General features: G+C 38.5%; 2 protein-coding genes and 1 long non-coding RNA gene across 3 annotated transcripts; 1 reads left to right on the top strand and 2 right to left on the bottom strand.

Moving 5' to 3' along the window:
- The first annotated feature begins 10108 nt into the window (after positions 1-10108).
- LOC113160778 lies at positions 10109-11428 on the top strand. The gene is made up of 3 exons (XR_003298713.2): positions 10109-10254; positions 10587-10751; positions 11153-11428. It is a non-coding gene; the product is annotated as an uncharacterized LOC113160778 (long non-coding RNA).
- Positions 11429-15882: 4454 nt separating this feature from the next.
- Positions 15883-18209, bottom strand: LOC113160887 (intracellular protein transport protein USO1-like). Its single transcript, XM_026358349.1, has one exon. The coding sequence runs from the start codon at positions 18207-18209 to the stop codon at positions 16101-16103; it is 2109 nt and encodes a 702-aa protein (XP_026214134.1). The 3' UTR covers positions 15883-16100.
- A 2462-nt stretch (positions 18210-20671) lies between these two features.
- On the bottom strand, positions 20672-22997 carry LOC113160886 (intracellular protein transport protein USO1-like). The gene has a single exon (XM_026358348.1). The coding sequence runs from the start codon at positions 22995-22997 to the stop codon at positions 20889-20891; it is 2109 nt and encodes a 702-aa protein (XP_026214133.1). The 3' UTR covers positions 20672-20888.
- Between the last annotated feature and the right edge of the window lie 1208 nt (positions 22998-24205).

Genomic DNA, 24205 nt, shown 5'->3' with positions numbered 1-24205 from the left:
GTCAAAACTATAGGTTCATCTGAATAAAATATTACCTTCTTTATTTCTGTAATCTACATAATCTCATTTCCTTAATCTCACTAATAACTTTCTTTCCAAGACACAATGCTATGCACCTACACAAATACAAACGCACACACATCCCAACATCAATTTGAGACACACTAATATTTTTAGTATAATAACCCACAATTTCTGCCCCACATATTTGCACCCATGACATACTCAAGTTCTTGCACACATCTATGCCAGTAAAAAGACAGTAACACACACACACACACACACACAAACACACAGACCTCCACATTTCTACAACTGTCCTAGAATGAAGCTACTGCTTGCTCCACAGTCTGTCACTAAAACCAAATGAAGTACTTCATTACAGCAGGATGAAGATGAAGGTCAACACAATAAAATGATTTTACTACAATGGGAAAAGAGTATATATGAGTGCTTTGCAAATGGCTGTTGAAACTAATACAGTTGCCGGTTAAATCAAGTGGGGTGCTTTGGAGTGCTGCTATTCAAAAATGTGTCATGAAATAAGTGTAATTCAAAAGGGACAAAATAGAAAAAAATATAAAGCTTTATATGATGACTAAGGGATCAAAAGAAAATATAACTTACACATACTGTTACTACATCAGTGCATCATCTTTACTTTTATAGGTGGTGATGGAACAAGAAGCTACAGTTAGAAGTTATTGGCTCTTACTGTGGTTTGTGAATTAAGCACCTCACCAAATCAAGACAAACAACTTATAACAGACCATTTTACACTGCCTCTTCAAGGCAGCTTTAATGCTCTAATGCTGCACCTATCTGTGCTGTATAAGATGTACCCAAGTGGTGGGGGGTATCCGTAAAGACCCTTCTTTAAACTGCCTTCATTGGGTAGTGCCAGAGGTGAGGTGAGGTTGTCCCTCTTTAAAAGCATGAAGGAGCCATTGGGTAGTTGGGGTTAGGGGTGTGACATTTGTATTTTAGGTTTTATTGTGAGATCTGCTACTGAGGCAGTTTAATTCCTTCCTGCTTCGCCTAATAGTGATCTGAGAAGCGTTTCTCCTCCAGCTTCTCATCACCCACTTGTTGCTGCAGGAAACTAAATCTGTGACAATATTAGTTTATGATCATGTTGTCCAGAGGATTTATTAAATGTGCAAAATTAGCAAAATAATATACCAGTTCATTCACCAGCACTGAAATGTATATTTGACATGCTTGTTATACATTTACATTTAGTCATTTAGCAGACGCTTTTATCCAATGCGACTTACAAGGCGAGCAAACAAAGTCTAAGTCAAGGAGAAAAAACATCACATCACATTAAATATCACACTACTATAGCTGGGGTGTCGCCACCTATAGTGGCATTTTAAAGTGCAGTGTAAATAGGCAAACATGTCTTAAAGAGGGACACATCACCCTAAACAGTCGAGGCAGATGGCCGCTCACCATGAGCCTGGTTCTGCTGGAGGTTTCTTCCTCTAAAGGGAGTTTTTCTCCACTGTTGCCTAAAGCTTGCTCAAATGGGATTGTTGGGTTTTCTCTATATTTTTTTTATACAATTATGTAAGGTCTTAAACCTTAAACACTGTTACTGACTTCTGCTGTGATTTTGTGTTACACAAATAGAATTGAATAGAATTGAATCTTCTCACCAACATAGTGGTGTTTCTGTGTAAAAGGGATTACAAAACAGAATGTTGGGACCTGTGGTTTTGTATTGGCATCAACCATTCCTGTGGCACAATTGGGGACAATTTTCGAGTGTAAAGAATACATTATCATATATTACAGGTGAGCGTGTTAGAGTCTGTGACATTTAGAGCCAATCACATTCACTACTTTCATCCCCTTTAAATACGCTACTCATGATGCCCTGACAGTAGACGAGTCCTGTGGGGAGTTTTTCTCAGCTGAAAACCCATTGCTGTCTGTGATATATAGAGTTTCAAAGTATGAATACAGAAGCTCAAGTATGCTGCCGGTGGCACATCGTGTTTCTTTTATGTGGAATTCGCTTTTTCATTCACTTTGGTCATGCTATAGATCTGCCATTCAATACCGATTAGTGGTATTGCTCTGGTTACCCAGTACTTTAAATAAAAACACCAAAGAAAGAAAAAAGAATGGACAGGTCAAATAGAGTTATTAGCAGAGAGTTCAAGACTGTGAGAACTGTTTTCAGTATACAATACGGCTGCTGACATCCTTGATCAAATGACAAGTTCAATGTTCACAGGAGAATGGTAGTCTACTGCTGATGATATAGTATGTGTGATTATGGTATTATAGAGCACAACATCATTCCTGTTTGAAATGCAGAGACCAGCAGCCTTGAGATGGCTGAAATGAGAGTAAAGGAAATGCCTTCAGTGTGAAAACATTAGAGAAGCTGACTTGTGATCATAAGGTCATAGGTTAGATCTCTGAGCAGGTGGGATGCTAATAGCATTAAACACATCTTGGCACCAGCTGAAGAAATAACTTTGGCGCTCCACATTTAAATACCAGCTCACTAGTGCATCACAGCATTCATCGCTGTGTTCTTCTGTACTGAACGATGCCAGCAGCGGTGGTCAGTGTATCTGACTGGGACGTCTCCTTGGGGAGTCATTCCAGGTACGTCTGTCAGTGAGGACAATCCAGCAGTGATTCAATAGTACCATGGACTCCCAGGAGAAGCTGGTAGACACAGCTGGGAAAAATAATATTTGTATTACTTTACTTATGCTGTGTCTACTACTACTTTGATCTAATAAAATGAATGGATGGTTTGAAATCATGCCAAACACTTTGTCTTCTAAGTAAGTCTACAATAAAATAGCAATCCTGAGAATAGTGCAGGTAGGTGCTAATGTTTTAAGCCTACGTGAGAGCAGGATGTACATCCTTAAGGTGTTACAAAATTGCACGCATCAGTTTTCAAACTTTAAAGGACTCCCCAGGGTGGCATGGGAGGGTTGCACAGGGGCCGCAGAGGGAGCGATATGAAGTGAGATGCTGATGTTGAAGTTCTTGTACAGTTAGTTTTGCCCAGTTATTGCTCAGCAGGGTCAATATTTGGAGAAGCAGCTGTGACTGTGACACACAGCTCATGGCGAGAGTTAAGGTACATGTACTGCACAACAGAGTTCCTATTTCTACAAGATGAGAAGTTGGGGAGATGCAGTCGACTCATCTGAATGCTAAGTGCATGATTTTAACAGACTGATCCATGTGCCTGACTGCTTTTTACAGATTCTGTGCAACACATGTTCAGGTTTCAAAACAGATACAAAATATGATAATCATACATATATACACTGCATTTATTCACTTACCATAGAACCCCTCATTTCAATTCAGGGTCAACATGAGTCTGGAGCCCGTTTCGGTTTGAGTTGGCCAAAGAGCATGGAAAAAATAATTTAGACTTGTCATGAATGAATACACTGCTGAATGCTAACATGACTCACAGCGTGGATTAAAGCCGTACCTGAGTGTGAGTCACTGGGCATGAGTGATGGATTTCCTGTATTCACTACAAGGTTATACATGTGACTGGTTGTGGCTAATATTTCATTTAAGTTTCTTTTATGGTTGTATATATATAAAAATTGTAGCTGTGCCTGAAATTAGCTCCTATACAGCAGTGAATTGATTGCCACTGACAACCATATACTCTCAAAATATATTAAAAATATATTCAATGTTCTGGCATTTTTTTGTTTTGGTCACTCATCCAGTGGCATATATTTGGGTTCAGAAGATGAGTTTGCCAAAAGAGACAAAACACATCACAACGGTCAATAGGATATATTTTCCTGTACCAGAACATAGGTAGAAATACAAATATAAACTCTAAAGGTGCATATATGTGTGTATCTAACATTTGGTGGTGATTGATGCATACATTCTATAAGAAATGACTCAATTGGGTATAATGAAGCAATCGTATCCAGAACCTGAATAATTGGCAGACATGTCTGTACCAGTTTGCGTCAAACACTTCCATCTATTTTTAAGCAGAAAGTCGTGTTTAGTGTTTAGCTGGCTTCAAAATGACACGACATGCCTGTCAGTATAAACTTGACAAAACTATATGTATAGCTGAACAGACAGCAGCCTGGCCCACACCAGCGTGTTGGACGAATGCCAGAGCTGCTGTCACTGTCACAGACGGTGGTAAGGCACAGGGACCGAAAACATGGACAAGTGTGCATCCTATTGCACTCAACATAATGCTCAACAGACCGGAGCAATTCGTGTTTACGTGGGGGAATGCTTACTATATTGGGAGTTACAAGCTGACACACCTGATCAGCTCCATAGCCATACATCAGTTCTGTGCAGAAAAGTAGCTGTAGTGCTGTGGGCTCATGTCAGGTGGACCGAAATGCAGTGGAAACGTGTTCTGTGGTCAGATGAGTCCAAATTCAGGTTGTTTTGGGGAAAAAAACAGCTGTGACTGTTACCTGTGAAAGGTGTTAAAGCCAGCAGTTTGTATGGGTGACTTGCATTTGTGTGAAGAGGGGTATGTTGGCAATGTCGGTTTCCAAGAAGTCAGCACATATTTCAACAAGGCCTGCTGGTCCTCATTCTGCACGTGCTTCTTGTCATATCCCTCCTCATATTCATAACTGTCTCCTATTAAAAATGTATGGCACATCACGAACAGGAGAGTCAGACTGTTGATCAGCTTAAGTCTTGAATCCAGCAAGAATGGACAAATATTCAACTTATAAAACTACAACAATTAATATCATCAGCTCCTAAATTATTAAAAAGTGTAATTGAACATTGGGGTGATGTAATACAGTGGTAAACAAGAGTTGGTTGCAGACGCTAAACTGTAAATGTACTTACATTTGAATTTGCTATCAGGGCTCTATTACTATGGAATGATCTACCAGCCAATGTTTGATTTGCAAAATACTAATGATGAAAAGTATAGTAACTTCAAATTAGTATTTACTCTACTGAATAGGACTTAGTCCTCATCATGGGGTAAAACAACATGAGGAGGACAATTAAAGGCACGCTGCTTGTGGAGTCTTGTGTTTCTGCTGAATATTGTGACAGGAATAAATAACAGCTGTCAAATGTTTATGATGGAAGAAAAAAGAAGATCTGCATATTAAAACTGCGGTTGCTATCATTGACGTACTCGCAGATTTGAATATAAAAAAGCAAACAATCAGCATTGTGTATGGTGAAAATGCCTGCTGATGAGTATGCAGCGTGTGTCCGCACATTGTTTCTAATCAGACAGCAGACAATACAGATGAGTTTGAATCCCTCGCAGAACAAGATAATGACAGATAACAGACTGAATCAGACTGTACTGACACCAATAATGATGAGCCTGTACTGTTGCCTCCTTGTGTCTCTTTCGCTATCATTTTCTCCCTTTTCTATCCTCTCTCCACTCATTTGTAACATATCTTTCACTCTTCCACTATCTCCCCGTCGACACTCTCTCTATTAGAACAAGGCTGATAAGAGGTAAACAAATTCTCCATGGGACTCAAACAACACTTTACAATAATGTCATGCACCAGGCACCAGAAAACATTCATTATTGTTTTCACAGTGTTTATCTCCCATGACCAAAATTATAATTTTGTACCAGTGACAAAAAAGAGGCAGTTATGTCTCAGTCACTCACCTGAGATGAGTTAAACTGAAGCCCAAATGTAAGATATTCATTTTGGAAAAAGCTTTCCAGGATGAGGAGACAGAGAACGAAAAGAAATGAACTGCTCTACATAATTTGCCTGTTAACCCACTTCATAACAATGCACCTGCATTACATAAAAGTAAGGCCGTAGGAGTTGAGCAACTGATTACCCTCTGCCAAAAGACAAATGTCATGGCTTTAAATTAGATGGGCCTGAGTAAAACTATTTGGCCATTAGTTAGTGAAATACTGTGAGATTCAAAAGGCATCAACTATTGTTATTAAATATATTAAACATGAAATATAACTCAGCACTCCCTCAATTCTTAATACATGAAAATCCTATGTTGTTTAATGTATCGATGTGTAAATACCTTAAATTAAACGTTTTGTTTTTGCAACTATTGACCAGAAAGTATCTAGGCTTTGATTAGTTTGATTATTTGAATTTATACTAAATAATGAGCTACAGAATTAACCAGTTAAACAGAAATGATTGGTCTCCTTTGACTGGATGTACAACCTACACTCAAAACCCTTTAGAAGGGAATATATCTGCACTGCTAACAGACAGTGTGTGAGTCACAGAGGTCTTTGACAGTGCCCCTCCACTTAACAAAATGTTTTAGAGCATATTTCTACTAAATCAGTGATTGGTCGTCCAGGATTTAGAGCTTATTCACACTTCTTTCAGGCTGTCAATTGGTCAACTGATAGTGCTGCTGCCCTTCGATTTTATAGAGCACAAATTAACTGTTTTGGTTCACTCTCACTGTTTTTATCAAGCTGCTTACAGCAGCAGCAGCAGGCAGCTGTTATTAGCACAGATAAATCCACAGTACACAACCTGCAGCACCAGACAGCAGACAGGCTATTAACAACTAGCAGGTGAACATATTGGAACATTTAGCAGCTTTGGAAAAATAAATATTGGGCTTAAATTTGTCAGGTGTCCACACACCAAGACACTACTCCAAGTAAATGTTAGATATACAGTATACTGTATATCCAGAATTCACAACTAGATACTGTATAGCTTACTGAACTGCCAATGAGTGGCCTAATAAATTATTAAATGAATTAATAAATGTTTTATACACATAATTATATCATCCCTGCTGCTGAACCTTGGTGTGTGTCACTTCCCTTCCAGTAGGCTAAAAGCAAAAGATCATTTTAATCTCTTTTTTTTTTTTAATGCTGATGCTCTCTGGACTATATACAGTAAAAAAAAAAACCACTGAGAACCACACCAAAAACTGAAAAGCTGTGTCTCAGTCTCTTCACCAGCTGGTGCACATAGGACCTATTCAAAGTAATTTGAGAACAATCTGTTCAACTTAACTCACTTGAATTAGCCTATACAGCTCAAATACCACAGCCTTACCCACTGACTCATCTGTTGATCATGAGATCCACTTTTAACCATCATAAAGAGTTTGTTTCTTCCATCATTATATATGAGGGATGGAGTCCACTTATAACTTCAACTGATTGTATCCAATTATTTCTTCCTGAACCACCTGTTGACTTGAAAATAAGGTTTGCCAGTGAATTGTCACATATCCTTACCAGCCTGTGGTAAAAACTATGTACTTGTACTTGTACCATGTACTTTCTTGCTTGTGAACACAGAGTAAATTTGTTAAGACCATAAGTAAAATAGCTGGTTATACTTTAGTGTGTTTCAGTGCATTCAAAATCCCTGTTTGTTAATGGTAGTGTAACAAATGATTCTATTCAATAAAATATCTTCTGTATATTATTAACCTAACCATAATTTTATTGCATTGCTCTACGAAGAGTTCCTTGAACTTCTTGGTTTCTGTGAAGATCTAAAGTATTGTTAATGGGACTTCATGCACACATACTATACTATATGTGTACCAATCAGTCCAATTTGCCACAGGTGACCTCAGCCGAGCTCTATGCACATCTCAAGCAAAATTCAAGCACACAAGCTGCACCTGACCATAATTTAGCCATAAATGTGTCACATCAGAGTGTCTGAATTTTAAGGATTGGAGATTGCAATGCTTTACAGAGTTTTCATAAACTTGCAAACAATCCAAAACACATTAAACTGCATAAAGTGAAAGGAACTAAAGCATATGTGTTTGTAATAGGATCTGTTTCTTTCAACAATAGAGCAGATGTGGCCTAGAGAACAAGGCAGAGATCGAGTTTGTTCTCATCTTCTCATTCTGTATAGCGTGATAAGTTATTCTTCCTAGAGGCATACTCCAGATTCCCTGATTCTGAAACAGCTGGAGCATTTTGAAACCGTGTGGAGTATTCTCACAATAGAGGCGATTTTACAAACACACCACATAGTTTCCTTTACTGCCTTTCCCCTACAGTAGTGCCAGGAAGTGTTTGGAATATGAGGGTGAATGGAATGTGGCATAGACTAATTTGCTGATTACTGGGGTGTTGTGTTTGTTTACCCTTTATAAATGCTCTTCAATCAGTGTGTTATTTTCATACCAGCAGGGAACTAATGGAACTTCTTAAGACTGCAAGATTTCAAATGAATGAGAAAATTAACCTGGAAGAATCTATTTTAATTGATTAGTAGTTACAATCCCCTTATAAATCGGACCATTCACTGTTTATGATATTACTGTCATCAAAAGGAGGATATAAGTATGTACTATAACTTCATGGCCTGTCCACAATAGCCCTCAGTGATTCAGCTGTTTGACTAGTAGTCTATACACAGACATACACTGTAAGAAATGTTTGTAGAAATTACGGTAAAAAAGTGCTAAATAGCAGCAGTATATTGCCGTTAAATGCAAAACAATATATCACCGTAATAGATGTACTTTATTACTGTTAATCAAGAAACAGTACATAACTTTACTTTTTACTGTGATAGTATGTAGACACACAAAACACACAGTTTTACTGTTAAAAGATCAAATTTAGCTAAAATTTATGGGAAAATACCGTAAGACCACAAGCAAGTAAATACTGTAAAATTAATTGTATTATTTGGTTTGAATTACAGATTTTGTTGACGTATACATTGAAATTTACGGTTTAAAACCTTTTATTATTCAACAAAAACATTTCCTTTTTTCTACAGAAAGGAGATGTTAAAAATATGGTATTTATGTAGATTTTGAAATAAAATATATATTTACATATACTGTTATTATCTGTCATTTTATGTTATGCACTTGTAAGGCTTTAATGTGTGATGGAAAACTAAAACATGAATAATACATTTCTTGAAGAAATTAAAGTCATTGGTGTTGAAAAATATCTCATGTATCAAGTTTCTGGAAAAGTTTGTCTTAATTATGTTGTTATTGGTTTTGTTGTTGACCTCTGACCTCTAATGTAGCTACAGCACAAACTGGAAATATAATAAATAGGATTTGAAATGCGGCCCATACTGGGATCAGCCTCCATACTGGTGATGACCAGGTCCATTTATATCACCGTAATACTTAGAGTTATGTTAATTCACCGTAAATCACTGAAAACATGGTGAGTTACGGTAACATATGGTTTACTGGTTGTAAATGTATTGTATTTTATTTTATTTTCTCAAACTAACTGTGAACCACCGTCATTTAAAGACTAACAGACGGAGCACTGACGTATTCAGAGAGCGGGAAACTGTGGTCCGAGCAGCACCGCTGAATACAGCGTCTCCTAAATGTTAGCCTGGAGGAGCAATGTGTGGAGGTAAGTTTGAGCTTTAAAATAACGCTTCGGTAATTTTTCTTCTTAAAAGTTACGGTTATTGTAATTGACATTAAAGTTGAGGTTGACGACGTGTTCCCAAAACGTTATGTAGTTAACGTTTTTAACGGTAGCGGCTAGCTAACCTTAATGCTAATCTTACAAGTTAACTTGCTAGCTAACATTTGTCTTACATCTAACTGTCTTAGATGTATTTGTGTTAAACATTAATGTGTTTAGCTAGCTCGCTAAGTGTACAACAAAATGTGTAGTTATCATTTCATTTGTGATTTCTGCTGACAACATTGAAGTGCTAAGTCCTTCACGGCAGACTTCATCATAATGAACCACATTGTTTATTCAAGTGTTGAGCTGGTTGTGACCAGACATTTTGTAGATATGGAGCGTTTGTAGCTCATATTTAGTGGAGGCACAAGGTATCTGCTGGTGTTAATGTTAGTGTTACTGTTGGGAGGCAATAGCGCAGTACCAGTGTGAAAATGAGCAGTGAACTGTCCAGTAACAGGATGTACTAATGTTTTCAAGGTCAGATCTTCAGTTAATGGCCCCATGTCACGAGAACATAGAGATTTCTCTAGCTTTTAAGGTAAGTAACTTGCATTTATATTTAATATATATTTTTTAAATAAATAATATAAAAAATTATATTATTTGTTTAGTTGAGTCTTAGTTATCTGTCTTCAGTACCTTGTCTAACAAGTTGTTTTCTGGCTGCAGAGGGGATCGTGACAGTCCAGAACGTAAACATGATGGGCAACTTGAGTCTTAAAGCCAAACTGGTGCCAACATCTGCTCACTGTTCCAGTTTCAGAACACCCTTCCATGTCTCTTTTCCATCATGTCAACCCCAGTGATGTCAAGGCAAATTAGAGGTAAGCTGTGGCATAGTTTAGCAAACAATATGTAGATGCAAGCACAATTTCAATTTCACACAGTTTATGTTCCTCAAGAAAACAGCCTCATCTTACACAGAAGAAATAGCAGTCTGAAATGTGACTGTGGATTTTCTGACTGCTTCAGTGAATGTATCATTGTATTAAGGCTGCTGTTGATGTCTTAGTGACAAATATGTTAGTGTCTGTGTTTCACACTGATACTGTTGATAAACATTTGACCTGCAAAACTATATATCAGATATCTGTGTTTAGGTGTTATGCTTAAACGCTGCATCAATGTAACATTTGCTTCTGTTTTCTGGCTGGAGAGAGGATCATGCCAGTCCACGTCATACTTGACGAACACGAATGATGACAACACCTGTTCAAAGTTCCAGTTCCTGAACATCATTCCACATCTGTAGAGGAATTCAGACTTCATTCAAGTGTGAACCTTATGAGTTAAACACCGCTGATGTTTAGACAAATTAGAGGTAAGCTGTATTATTGCCCCCCTCATTCATGTTAGTGTAATAAACAATAGAAAGATGCAATCAAAATTTAAACTTGACTCAACTTGATCTTTCTCAAGGCAACAGCTTCATTATACACAGAAGAAACCAGAACTCTAAAGTATAGTTGTGAATTGTCTGACTGCCTAAGTGGAGACATCTGAGTATTTAGGCTGGTAATGCTGTTGATTGCTTGGTGATTAATATGTCACTTTCTATATTTTGCCCATATACTCATAACATGCTCTACAAAACTATACTTCAACTTTCTATCACATAAAATTCATTGGAACTATGTATGTAAGGCTGTATATATGTGTGTGGGTAAAATGTTTATCACTGCATCAATTTAATTTTGCTTTGTTTCTGTTTTCTGGCTGAAGAGAAAAACCTGCCAGTCCACAGTGTGCACCTTATGGACATCTTGGGAATCTTCTAGAAGAAATGATGACAACATACATCTTAGGTTCTAGTTTATGGAATATCAAGTTCATGAGAGACTCTAAACCATGTTGAGCACCATCTTCAGTCATGTCTGACCTATTACTCATCCTGGGCAAGTGGCCACATTTTCTTATGATGTTTATATTGTTAATTCCACTGTACATTGACCTAAAAATACATGCTGTTTTTCAAGCTCTTAAAACTACTTTGTGAGTTAAATGGGGTTTATTGGATCTGATCAACACAAAATGCTTTGAATCTTTGCAGTAATGTGTCATACATTTTCACCCTATTTTTTGGGGTGAAATTCTGGCAACCCCAGCTGCCGGTATTTTACCGTTAATTACACAGATTTTTATTTACAGTGTATGGTGTAATAAAGGAGGAGTAGTCACAGAGCATTTCTCCTAGATGAACAGTAAATGTCCTTGTTGGATTTTATTCCACTATGTTACTCCTGAAATAACTGTTACTAGACTATAATGTGCAGTTCTGGAGCAGCTTTGCTTTCTGTTTTCTTGTCGGGAAACACTGCTATAGGCACCAACTATCATTTCTTGAATTAAAAATGGGGAACATTAATGTAGACACTAGTGTGCGTATGCAAAAGCTCTGAGGAGTTCTGAGGAAATCAGATGTCAAACAGCTTTTAGAAAACATCTGCCAGTGTTGTAAGCTTAGAATCCCATTATATCCTATGATTATTAAAAACCATTTTTATTTAATGTGGCAATATTCCAAAAAAAGTAGCACTTTCCAAATCATATGCGAGCGAGAACATAACTACTGTACATAGTGCACCAGCATACACCAGCTGTGTGAATGACTCACTGACTAGGTTATTCAATATTTATTTGGAAGCTACTTTTTCTCCTGCACTAACTCACATTGGATCCAATTCAAATTCAGCTTTAAGAAAAAAAAAAAAACTCTCCCTCCATCAGTTCCCTCTGCGATGAAAACAAATGTCACATACATCAGGATTCCCTTCTGCTGCACATGAAGCTAACAGAAGAATAGCACTAGTTGTTTTCCCAACAAATGTCACACATATTAAGAATTCCAGTCTGCAGATCAGAGTTGCACAGGGGCATTTGTAGCATAATGTGAATACTAATAGGGTATTAAATAAATCTTATGCACCCTGTATAAGAGTGACATGTCTCAGTGATGACGCTTGTTGGCGGCAGACGACAGGAGGATATGAGTGTGTCGGGCACCTTGCTTTCTGGCAAATGCTGGCAGGTATGTGTGGGAGTGTTTATGTGTGAAACAGGGTGAGAGTATATGTCATGGACAGTGTGTAAAAGAGCGTTCTCCAGTCTGCATGCTTCTGTGTCAGGTTATGTCACTGTTGGCGAGCGGTCAGTGAATTTGTGTAGGTGTAGGTTTACGACTGTGTGTGTGTGTGTGTGTGTGTGACACAGGCAGGAAAATCAAAAATGATCAGTTTCTGAAATTGAACATGGTCTGTACAGAAGGCCAGTAGTTCAATCTCCTTTTGTCCCAATAATTATTTATACATTACAAATATAAAACATTGGGATGTGCAAGAACATGTCAAGATCATTTTTCTAACTGTATAAACAGCATTTTATCAAATTGAAATGATGTTTTTCACGAGATTCAGCATTGATAAATTAATGCAGAAAACTATTACATTACTTTTACATACGTTATACCACCGTATACGTTAGTACAGCACATACACCAATTAGTCATAACATTAAAACCACCTGTCTAAAACTGACCCATTAAAGCATGGACTCATGTATCTGGCACCAGCTTATCAGCAGCTTATCCTTCATGTTCTATAAATTGCTACGTGGCAGCTCTGATACCTGATACATGTTGCTCATGGCCAGCATTACATTTTTCAGCAATTTTTGCTACAGTAGCTCTTCTATTAGATGAGACCAGATGGACTACCCTTGGCTCATCACATGCATTAATGAGCCTTGGACGCCCATGGCCCTGTCACCAATTCAGCAGACATCCTTCCTTGTGATAGCTACTCACTGTTGCATTCTGGGAATACCCCAAGACCTGTCGTATTGAAGATGCTCTGACCCAATCATCTCACATCACAATTTGGCCCTTGTCACAGTCCCTCATATTCTAACACTCGCCCATTTTTCCTGCTTCCAACACATCAACTGCCCAGTACATCCTAACAATGTCTGGTGCCACTGTGGATAATCAATGCCATTCACTTCACATGTCAGTGTTCTCAAAGTAGATACTGGGAGTAATTTCCAATCGATGCATAAATGCATTGACTTGAAAGCTATCTGCCAGTGCTCTATTCTATTGTGAATTTGCATCGATACACTTCTGGATGATGAGCAGAATATACTTTTATTTATCAAATCAACACACATTCAGGTCCAAGACAAAATAATCTCAGATGCTTCCTAAGGGACATTGTCATCAAGGTAACAGTCAGAATGCCTTTAGGTCATAACATATCCGCTTGAGACAGAACAACACAAAGATTGATCCAGTGCAAGGACAAGTGTCCTCAAATGCATTTTGCATGATTTTCAATCTGTTCTTGATGTCAGATTGTCAAGTAAATAATCAGTTTCCAGCTTACAAAATACAATATAACAATAAGACCCGTGGGCATTAAGAAATAACAACAGCAGCCTCACATACTACCATCTTAACAATTTATTAACAGACTCAGATAACATGCAGCTAGCGAGTCTTCACCTCACTAAATGCATGTTCAAGTTAATTCCACCCTGGGGTTTTGTTCCTCATCAGTATACAAGAGACACTGGATAACTTGCTGCAACAAAATAAGCAGTAATATTTTTACTTGTTTATAAATTTAAATTTTGCCCACTCAAACATGTCTCTGTGAGAGATTGGCTATGTGGACTTAAGGATTGGAGATTTCAGGAAAAAGAGTGAAATGATTAAATAAGAATAAAGTGGATATCGGTTTAAAGTGATGAAGTGGGCGAGAGAGTGAGACCTGGGAAAGGGCAATCAGATAATGTCTGTATAACTGACAAAAGGCTAATGTGGTTGTGATGAGATGATGTGCGGAGAGGGAGGAAACAGGAAGTGGATAAAGGTCAGGACTGATGGGAACTGTAGTCGGGGCAGAGTATAGGAAGATGTAAACCCGGAGAGCGAACAGAATCTGGAGATAGCCAGAGTAACACAAAGTTCAGAGGGGAAGACAGAGACAGAGTCCAGAGTCATACACCAGAGAATCAGATTCAAACTCACTGCAGGGGTCAGAGGCAGAGAGACGGGTTCAAAGCAGAATTAGACTCAGGTCCAGGTCCAGGTTACAGGGTTCAGAGAGGCAGTCAATCTAGCGCTAATGTTGCAGTAGAGGTAAGGCTTATAAAGGGAGTGGATGACGGGTGTAACAATTAGAGTTGATTACTAGCTGAAGGGAATAAAGAAGGGTCAGGACAGGAAGTGAAGTGTATAATTGAAAGCAGGGAACCAGAAGTCAAGCTGCGAGTCATGATGGTCTCTGCAGTTAACACTTGACTGGAATAAGGATAAATAAGTCACCACCTTTTATCTCTTATTTTGGTAATTTGAAACTTTATTATTGTATAACTAGAAATAATGGTGTCTTTCATATTCTATTTTATTCTAATATAAACTGTTGTGTGTGATAAACTCTATCATATGTAGACTTCAGTGACCTGATAACAAATGTGTTGCATGATCTAACTTTTCCAATATACATGCACAACTATTTTTATGCAGGTATGTCTATAATTCGTGAGTAAGTAGTGTCTCTGTTCTCCCCAAACTACAAATGGACTAGTCCATTATACCATCTTAGGAAGTGATTCAGGTGTAAAACAGACAATGATGATTTATTCTGGTTTTTGGACTGTCCCCTTGGAAACATTGACCCCATCTGTAAAAGCAACTTAGTACAACTCTTTTTCATTTTAATGTAGTGTTTTATTGAGTTATGTTTGTACCTAAAAACTCACATCACAGCTGTGAGTTTTTTGGGATTTTTATTTTTTAACTGTGTTTTTTATAGTTCACTTTTTGTTCAGTACTGTCATTTGCTTTGTGTTGTGCACGTCTGTATTGTGTAGAGTAGACCTCTGTTATCTAAGTAGTCTCAGATCACAGCTCCCACTGGGCGAGAAGCGGGGAACACTGGACAACTCGCCAATCTCAGGGCTATTTTCTTAAGCAGTAGGTCCTGTCCTCGAACGCCACCAGTCAGAATAAAAACTGATGAGCAATTTAATTTGTCCCATTTCTTAATATTTTTAAATGGAGACATTTTATCTCTTATTCTTAATAAAAAAAAGGAAACTTGCTCCTCTGTTGGGATATTATACAAACCGTTGTTGTAGTTTGTTACTGGTTAAATCTACCTCAGGGTCTTATAAGGACAAAATTATTTTTCTCTCTAAAGAAAAACACACTGGTTTCTTTCCATTTTTCTTTTCTCCCCCTCCCTCAGTTAAATACCATAACACAAACCTCATTTGACCTAAATCATTAAAAACAACAGACAATTTGTATTTATTTATTTTGATTTTTTTTTTTATTTTGATTTTTTTTATTTTGATTTTTTTTTATTTTGATTTTTTTTATTATTGTTTTTGTTTTAGGAAAAATTGAAATTGAATTGAAAGTAATTAAAAAAAATGATTATCCTGCCAATTACCAATTACAAATTTAGAATCTGTACCACAGCATGCTCTGTCCTTAGACCCTCACATAGGAACAGGAAAAACTCCCACTTGGTGGAAGAGACCTTAGGAAGAGCAACAGAGGAGGGATCCCTCTTCCTGGACGGACAGACGCGCCTGATGTTAGAAGTAAATGCTGTGTGTACAGAAAGAGAAGCCAATTAGAATGAATTGGAATTCCATTTTGGTGTTAATCTGATTCGTAACACCAAAATGGATCAGCATATGGCAGAATTTGCTTATATTTTCTTGTCGCGTTCTCAAGGTCGGTTGTGAGAGTCTCCTGTTGTTGACGCAACTTGTCGTTTTCTGCCTGTATGCTGTCAAAACTGAGTGTAAGGTTTTTGAGTTCTTCCTGAAGTTTACCGACTTTCTGCTCCTGATCTCGTAGGAGCTCGCTGTTACGGTTTATGGTGTCTTGTTGGTCACTGAGTTTCGTGTTGGCCTCCTCTAGTTCCCTTCTGAGCGTGTTGCTTTTTTCACTCAGTTCCTTACAGCTGATTTGTGACTTTGTGGCTGTTTGTCGTACACTTATGATCACCTGTTCCTTTTGCTTTAGGACCTCTGTGATACGCCTCACGGCCTCCTGTAGCTCACACACTTGTTTTCTGGACTTCTCTAGTTCCCCTGTGAGTGCCTCCTTTTGTTCACAGATATATTTATTTTCCTGAGTCAGGATGTCCAAGTTGTGTTGAAAGTTTGTGATTTTTCCGTCTTTCTCTCGTAGCACCTCTGTGTTACGTGTCACGGTCTCCTGTAGCTTACAGAGTTGTTTACTGGACTCCTCTAGTTTCCCTCTGAGCGCCTTGTTTTGTTGACCAATGGATGTGTTTTCCTGATTCATGATGTCCATAGTGTGTTGAAGGTTTTTGATGTTCTCGTCTTTCTCCAATAGCACCACTGTATTACGTTCCACAGTCTCCTGTAGCTCACAGAGTTGTTTCCTGGACTCCTTTAGTTCTCTTCTGAGCGCCTTGTTTTGTTCACAGATATACTTATTTTCCTGATTCACGATGTCCAAGTTGTGTTGAAAGTGTGTGATTGTCCCGTCTTTCTCTTGTAGCACCTCTGTGTTACGTGTCACGTTCTCCTGTAGCTCACAGAGTTGTTTCCTGGACTCCTCTAGTTCCCCTCTGAGCTCCTTGTTTTGTTGACCAATAGATGTGTTTTCCTGATTCACGATGTCCAAGTTGTGTTGAAGGTGTGTGATTGTCCCGTCTTTCTCTTGTAGCACCTCTGTGTTACGCATCACAGTCTCCTGTAGCTCACAGAGTTGTTTTCTGGACTCCTCTAGTTCTCTTCTGAGCGCCTCCTTTTGTTCACAGTTAGATTTATTTTCTTGATTCACGATGTCCAAGTTTGATTGAAAGTCTTCACGTTCTTCTTGAAGTTGTGTAATTTTCAGGTCTTTCTCTTGTAGGACCTCTGTGTTACGCATCACAGTGTCTTGTAGGTCACAGAGTTGTTGTTTGGTCTCCTCCAGGTCTCTTGTGACGACCTCCATCTGTTCACTCAGAGAGCGGTTGTCGTGTTTCAGAACATCACAGTCATGTTGACTTTTTACGAGTTCTTGAACACTATTTTTGAGCTCCTCGTCCTTTTCCTCCAAAAGCTCCTTGTTTCTTCTTAAATCTTCCTCGACCTTGTAAAGTTGTTGTTCCAGATTCTCATTGCGCTTCTTTAAAGAGTCATTCTCCTGCTGAATGGTGTGATTCTTGACTTTATGGTCCTCCAAGATATTAGCAGTTTCCTGACAATGTTTTTCCATGGCCTGATTGTCATGTTCCATGCCTTCACTTACATTTTGATTTCTTACTTCCAGGTAAGAAATGGTGTGTTGCATGTCAAGGACTTGTTGTCGCAAATATTCATTATGTTCCTTCAGTAAGTCACGTTGGGATTGAAGGACTCTAGTATATAGCTGTTCTGTACTGTGCTCCTGGTGCTCTTTGTGTAGATCAGAGTACCTTCGTTCCCTGGTCTGTTTTTCTGTCTTGTATTTCTTTGTCAGATCCTGTATCTTTTGATTTAAAGTCTCCCTCTCAGTGTCCATGTACTTTAAATGAATCTGCATCGCTTTCTTCAGGGCCTCATTCTCAAGTTGTAAGTTGTCGACTCCTTTGAGAAGAGTCTTTTTGTCCTTGTTCTTCCTACGAAGTCTCTCAACGTTTTTGGTGAGGTTGTTGTTCTGTCTGGAGAGATCCCCATTTTCTCTTCTTAGTTGCTCGTTGTCTCTGCACAGACCTGTATTTACATCCATCAGATGTCCGACATTAAACAGCTGCTCCCACTGACTCATGTCTGTGTGTTTTCAGTTCCACAAAGTGTGTATTCTACGCTAAAGTGTGCCAAACAGCACTAGTATCTACCTATCCCCTTACCTGCTTCTGAACTTATCAGAATATGACAGATCCTTAGGTTCCACCTAGGTATAAAGTGATGAAGTGATGATGTCATTTCCTGTTGGAATCTGAACCTCAAAGCCATAAAACAGATCAAAGCCATTTTGAATAAAAACAATTTTTAAAAATTGAATGATGACAAAATACAATCCACTGGGTAGTTCTGGTTTGTACTGGGTGAGGTTACACCTATTGTTTTTTTTTAAAGGCAGTAATTTAGTTTTGTCTGTGGAGAACATGTGTCTCTGTAGAAGAAGCTTACAATAGAGTTTTAAAAAGGGGCCTCTTCCTCGACAGGGTAAGGGAGCTAAAACCTAAACATCAGATTGTATCATGTAAATAAATGTCAATGGAAAAGTCATTCTACCGAGGTGTAATTAATTTTGCATCCACAGTAACAGTATTTTTTGACACTTATCCAATCAGACAACCAGCAAAAGCTGCAATTATCAGTTTATTTTACCTCTGTGGACTGTATCACGTTTTGATAAATAATGTTGATTGTGTATGTTCTGTTACTCATTCTTTGAAGGTCTTTAGAAATTATTGTGTTTTTCCTTTGTATTTCATAGCCATTAACCGATGATATGTACGTAGACTCCTTAAGCACCCATTTCACTGAGGTTAAACCATCACTGGGAATGGGCTGACCTGCTGTGAATGGCTTAATAGATTCTAAACTGTTTCACTTTCTCAAATTAAGGCTAGATGACAAAAGGCTAATGTGGTTGTGATGAGATGATGTGCGGAGAGGGAGGAAACAGGAAGTGGATAAAGGTCAGGACTGATGGGAACTGTAGTCGGGGCAGAGTATAGGAAGATGTAAACCCGGAGAGCGAACAGAATCTGGAGATAGCCAGAGTAACACAAAGTTCAGAGGGGAAGACAGAGACAGAGTCCAGAGTCATACACCAGAGAATCAGATTCAAACTCACTGCAGGGGTCAGAGGCAGAGAGACGGGTTCAAAGCAGAATTAGACTCAGGTCCAGGTCCAGGTTACAGGCTTCAGAGAGGCAGTCAATCTAGCGCTAATGTTGCAGTAGAGGTAAGGCTTATAAAGGGAGTGGATGACGGGTGTAACAATTAGAGTTGATTACTAGCTGAAGGGAATAAAGAAGGGTCAGGACAGGAAGTGAAGTGTATAATTGAAAGCAGGGAACCAGAAGTCAAGCTGCGAGTCATGATGGTCTCTGCAGTTAACACTTGACTGGAATAAGGATAAATAAGTCACCACCTTTTATCTCTTATTTTGGTAATTTGAAACTTTATTATTGTATAACTAGAAATAATGGTGTCTTTCATATTCTATTTTATTCTAATATAAACTGTTGTGTGTGATAAACTCTATCATATGTAGACTTCAGTGACCTGATAACAAATGTGTTGCATGATCTAACTTTTCCAATATACATGCACAACTATTTTTATGCAGGTATGTCTATAATTCGTGAGTAAGTAGTGTCTCTGTTCTCCCCAAACTACAAATGGACTAGTCCATTATACCATCTTAGGAAGTGATTCAGGTGTAAAACAGACAATGATGATTTATTCTGGTTTTTGGACTGTCCCCTTGGAAACATTGACCCCATCTGTAAAAGCAACTTAGTACAACTCTTTTTCATTTTAATGTAGTGTTTTATTGAGTTATGTTTGTACCTAAAAACTCACATCACAGCTGTGAGTTTTTTGGGATTTTTATTTTTTAACTGTGTTTTTTATAGTTCACTTTTTGTTCAGTACTGTCATTTGCTTTGTGTTGTGCACGTCTGTATTGTGTAGAGTAGACCTCTGTTATCTAAGTAGTCTCAGATCACAGCTCCCACTGGGCGAGAAGCGGGGAACACTGGACAACTCGCCAATCTCAGGGCTATTTTCTTAAGCAGTAGGTCCTGTCCTCGAACGCCACCAGTCAGAATAAAAACTGATGAGCAATTTAATTTGTCCCATTTCTTAATATTTTTAAATGGAGACATTTTATCTCTTATTCTTAATAAAAAAAAGGAAACTTGCTCCTCTGTTGGGATATTATACAAACCGTTGTTGTAGTTTGTTACTGGTTAAATCTACCTCAGGGTCTTATAAGGACAAAATTATTTTTCTCTCTAAAGAAAAACACACTGGTTTCTTTCCATTTTTCTTTTCTCCCCCTCCCTCAGTTAAATACCATAACACAAACCTCATTTGACCTAAATCATTAAAAACAACAGACAATTTGTATTTATTTATTTTGATTTTTTTTTTATTTTGATTTTTTTTATTTTGATTTTTTTTTATTTTGATTTTTTTATTATTGTTTTTGTTTTAGGAAAAATTGAAATTGAATTGAAAGTAATTAAAAAAATGATTATCCTGCCAATTACCAATTACAAATTTAGAATCTGTACCACAGCATGCTCTGTCCTTAGACCCTCACATAGGAACAGGAAAAACTCCCACTTGGTGGAAGAGACCTTAGGAAGAGCAACAGAGGAGGGATCCCTCTTCCTGGACGGACAGACGCGCCTGATGTTAGAAGTAAATGCTGTGTGTACAGAAAGAGAAGCCAATTAGAATGAATTGGAATTCCATTTTGGTGTTAATCTGATTCGTAACACCAAAATGGATCAGCATATGGCAGAATTTGCTTATATTTTCTTGTCGCGTTCTCAAGGTCGGTTGTGAGAGTCTCCTGTTGTTGACGCAACTTGTCGTTTTCTGCCTGTATGCTGTCAAAACTGAGTGTAAGGTTTTTGAGTTCTTCCTGAAGTTTACCGACTTTCTGCTCCTGATCTCGTAGGAGCTCGCTGTTACGGTTTATGGTGTCTTGTTGGTCACTGAGTTTCGTGTTGGCCTCCTCTAGTTCCCTTCTGAGCGTGTTGCTTTTTTCACTCAGTTCCTTACAGCTGATTTGTGACTTTGTGGCTGTTTGTCGTACACTTATGATCACCTGTTCCTTTTGCTTTAGGACCTCTGTGATACGCCTCACGGCCTCCTGTAGCTCACACACTTGTTTTCTGGACTTCTCTAGTTCCCCTGTGAGTGCCTCCTTTTGTTCACAGATATATTTATTTTCCTGAGTCAGGATGTCCAAGTTGTGTTGAAAGTTTGTGATTTTTCCGTCTTTCTCTCGTAGCACCTCTGTGTTACGTGTCACGGTCTCCTGTAGCTTACAGAGTTGTTTACTGGACTCCTCTAGTTTCCCTCTGAGCGCCTTGTTTTGTTGACCAATGGATGTGTTTTCCTGATTCATGATGTCCATAGTGTGTTGAAGGTTTTTGATGTTCTCGTCTTTCTCCAATAGCACCACTGTATTACGTTCCACAGTCTCCTGTAGCTCACAGAGTTGTTTCCTGGACTCCTTTAGTTCTCTTCTGAGCGCCTTGTTTTGTTCACAGATATACTTATTTTCCTGATTCACGATGTCCAAGTTGTGTTGAAAGTGTGTGATTGTCCCGTCTTTCTCTTGTAGCACCTCTGTGTTACGTGTCACGTTCTCCTGTAGCTCACAGAGTTGTTTCCTGGACTCCTCTAGTTCCCCTCTGAGCTCCTTGTTTTGTTGACCAATAGATGTGTTTTCCTGATTCACGATGTCCAAGTTGTGTTGAAGGTGTGTGATTGTCCCGTCTTTCTCTTGTAGCACCTCTGTGTTACGCATCACAGTCTCCTGTAGCTCACAGAGTTGTTTTCTGGACTCCTCTAGTTCTCTTCTGAGCGCCTCCTTTTGTTCACAGTTAGATTTATTTTCTTGATTCACGATGTCCAAGTTTGATTGAAAGTCTTCACGTTCTTCTTGAAGTTGTGTAATTTTCAGGTCTTTCTCTTGTAGGACCTCTGTGTTACGCATCACAGTGTCTTGTAGGTCACAGAGTTGTTGTTTGGTCTCCTCCAGGTCTCTTGTGACGACCTCCATCTGTTCACTCAGAGAGCGGTTGTCGTGTTTCAGAACATCACAGTCATGTTGACTTTTTACGAGTTCTTGAACACTATTTTTGAGCTCCTCGTCCTTTTCCTCCAAAAGCTCCTTGTTTCTTCTTAAATCTTCCTCGACCTTGTAAAGTTGTTGTTCCAGATTCTCATTGCGCTTCTTTAAAGAGTCATTCTCCTGCTGAATGGTGTGATTCTTGACTTTATGGTCCTCCAAGATATTAGCAGTTTCCTGACAATGTTTTTCCATGGCCTGATTGTCATGTTCCATGCCTTCACTTACATTTTGATTTCTTACTTCCAGGTAAGAAATGGTGTGTTGCATGTCAAGGACTTGTTGTCGCAAATATTCATTATGTTCCTTCAGTAAGTCACGTTGGGATTGAAGGACTCTAGTATATAGCTGTTCTGTACTGTGCTCCTGGTGCTCTTTGTGTAGATCAGAGTACCTTCGTTCCCTGGTCTGTTTTTCTGTCTTGTATTTCTTTGTCAGATCCTGTATCTTTTGATTTAAAGTCTCCCTCTCAGTGTCCATGTACTTTAAATGAATCTGCATCGCTTTCTTCAGGGCCTCATTCTCAAGTTGTAAGTTGTCGACTCCTTTGAGAAGAGTCTTTTTGTCCTTGTTCTTCCTACGAAGTCTCTCAACGTTTTTGGTGAGGTTGTTGTTCTGTCTGGAGAGATCCCCATTTTCTCTTCTTAGTTGCTCGTTGTCTCTGCACAGACCTGTATTTACATCCATCAGATGTCCGACATTAAACAGCTGCTCCCACTGACTCATGTCTGTGTGTTTTCAGTTCCACAAAGTGTGTATTCTACGCTAAAGTGTGCCAAACAGCACTAGTATCTACCTATCCCCTTACCTGCTTCTGAACTTATCAGAATATGACAGATCCTTAGGTTCCACCTAGGTATAAAGTGATGAAGTGATGATGTCATTTCCTGTTGGAATCTGAACCTCAAAGCCATAAAACAGATCAAAGCCATTTTGAATAAAAACAATTTTTAAAAATTGAATGATGACAAAATACAATCCACTGGGTAGTTCTGGTTTGTACTGGGTGAGGTTACACCTATTGTTTTTTTTTAAAGGCAGTAATTTAGTTTTGTCTGTGGAGAACATGTGTCTCTGTAGAAGAAGCTTACAATAGAGTTTTAAAAAGGGGCCTCTTCCTCGACAGGGTAAGGGAGCTAAAACCTAAACATCAGATTGTATCATGTAAATAAATGTCAATGGAAAAGTCATTCTACCGAGGTGTAATTAATTTTGCATCCACAGTAACAGTATTTTTTGACACTTATCCAATCAGACAACCAGCAAAAGCTGCAATTATCAGTTTATTTTACCTCTGTGGACTGTATCACGTTTTGATAAATAATGTTGATTGTGTATGTTCTGTTACTCATTCTTTGAAGGTCTTTAGAAATTATTGTGTTTTTCCTTTGTATTTCATAGCCATTAACCGATGATATGTACGTAGACTCCTTAAGCACCCATTTCACTGAGGTTAAACCATCACTGGGAATGGGCTGACCTGCTGTGAATGGCTTAATAGATTCTAAACTGTTTCACTTTCTCAAATTAAGGCTAGATGCAATGTGAGTGTATGACCCTTGCAGCATGGCAAGCTGAGCTGAGCAGGTAAGAGCAATGGTGTGCTGGCCATCTGTGAGGCAAGTGTATCAGTCTCGCAATGATGTGTTAGTCCTCCATTAGAGAGATCTTTCACTTCATTACCTCTGAGTGCTCAGACCCCATAGGGTGCAGTGGGGGCACTGGTGGCCAGCGGACCACTGCTCCTTTACTGAATTTCATTTGTCTCTTCACATTTTCCCATTGCTTAACTTTACCTTGAATTCTTTGTCTGCACCATCACAGCAGTTACCTCTCACAGCTACTTGTTACTTCAACAGGTTATTAAGGTCAAAATTAATTTCAGCAATTTCCCCCAAGAAAAATTGTGACTTTGCTTGACCAAATGTCAAAAT

This window comes from Anabas testudineus, chromosome 10, assembly GCF_900324465.2.
Source record: "Anabas testudineus chromosome 10, fAnaTes1.2, whole genome shotgun sequence".
NCBI classification, from domain to species: Eukaryota; Metazoa; Chordata; class Actinopteri; order Anabantiformes; family Anabantidae; genus Anabas; species Anabas testudineus.
The sequence above is the reverse complement of the archived record's forward strand: the minus strand, read 5'-3'. Positions and strand labels throughout refer to the sequence as shown.

What these genes read in the sequence shown, in the direction of transcription:
- LOC113160887 (XM_026358349.1), bottom strand. Translation starts at nt 18,209, where the DNA reads ATGAGTCAGTGGGAGCAGCTGTTTAATGTCGGACATCTGATGGATGTA.
- LOC113160886 (XM_026358348.1), bottom strand. Translation starts at nt 22,997, where the DNA reads ATGAGTCAGTGGGAGCAGCTGTTTAATGTCGGACATCTGATGGATGTA.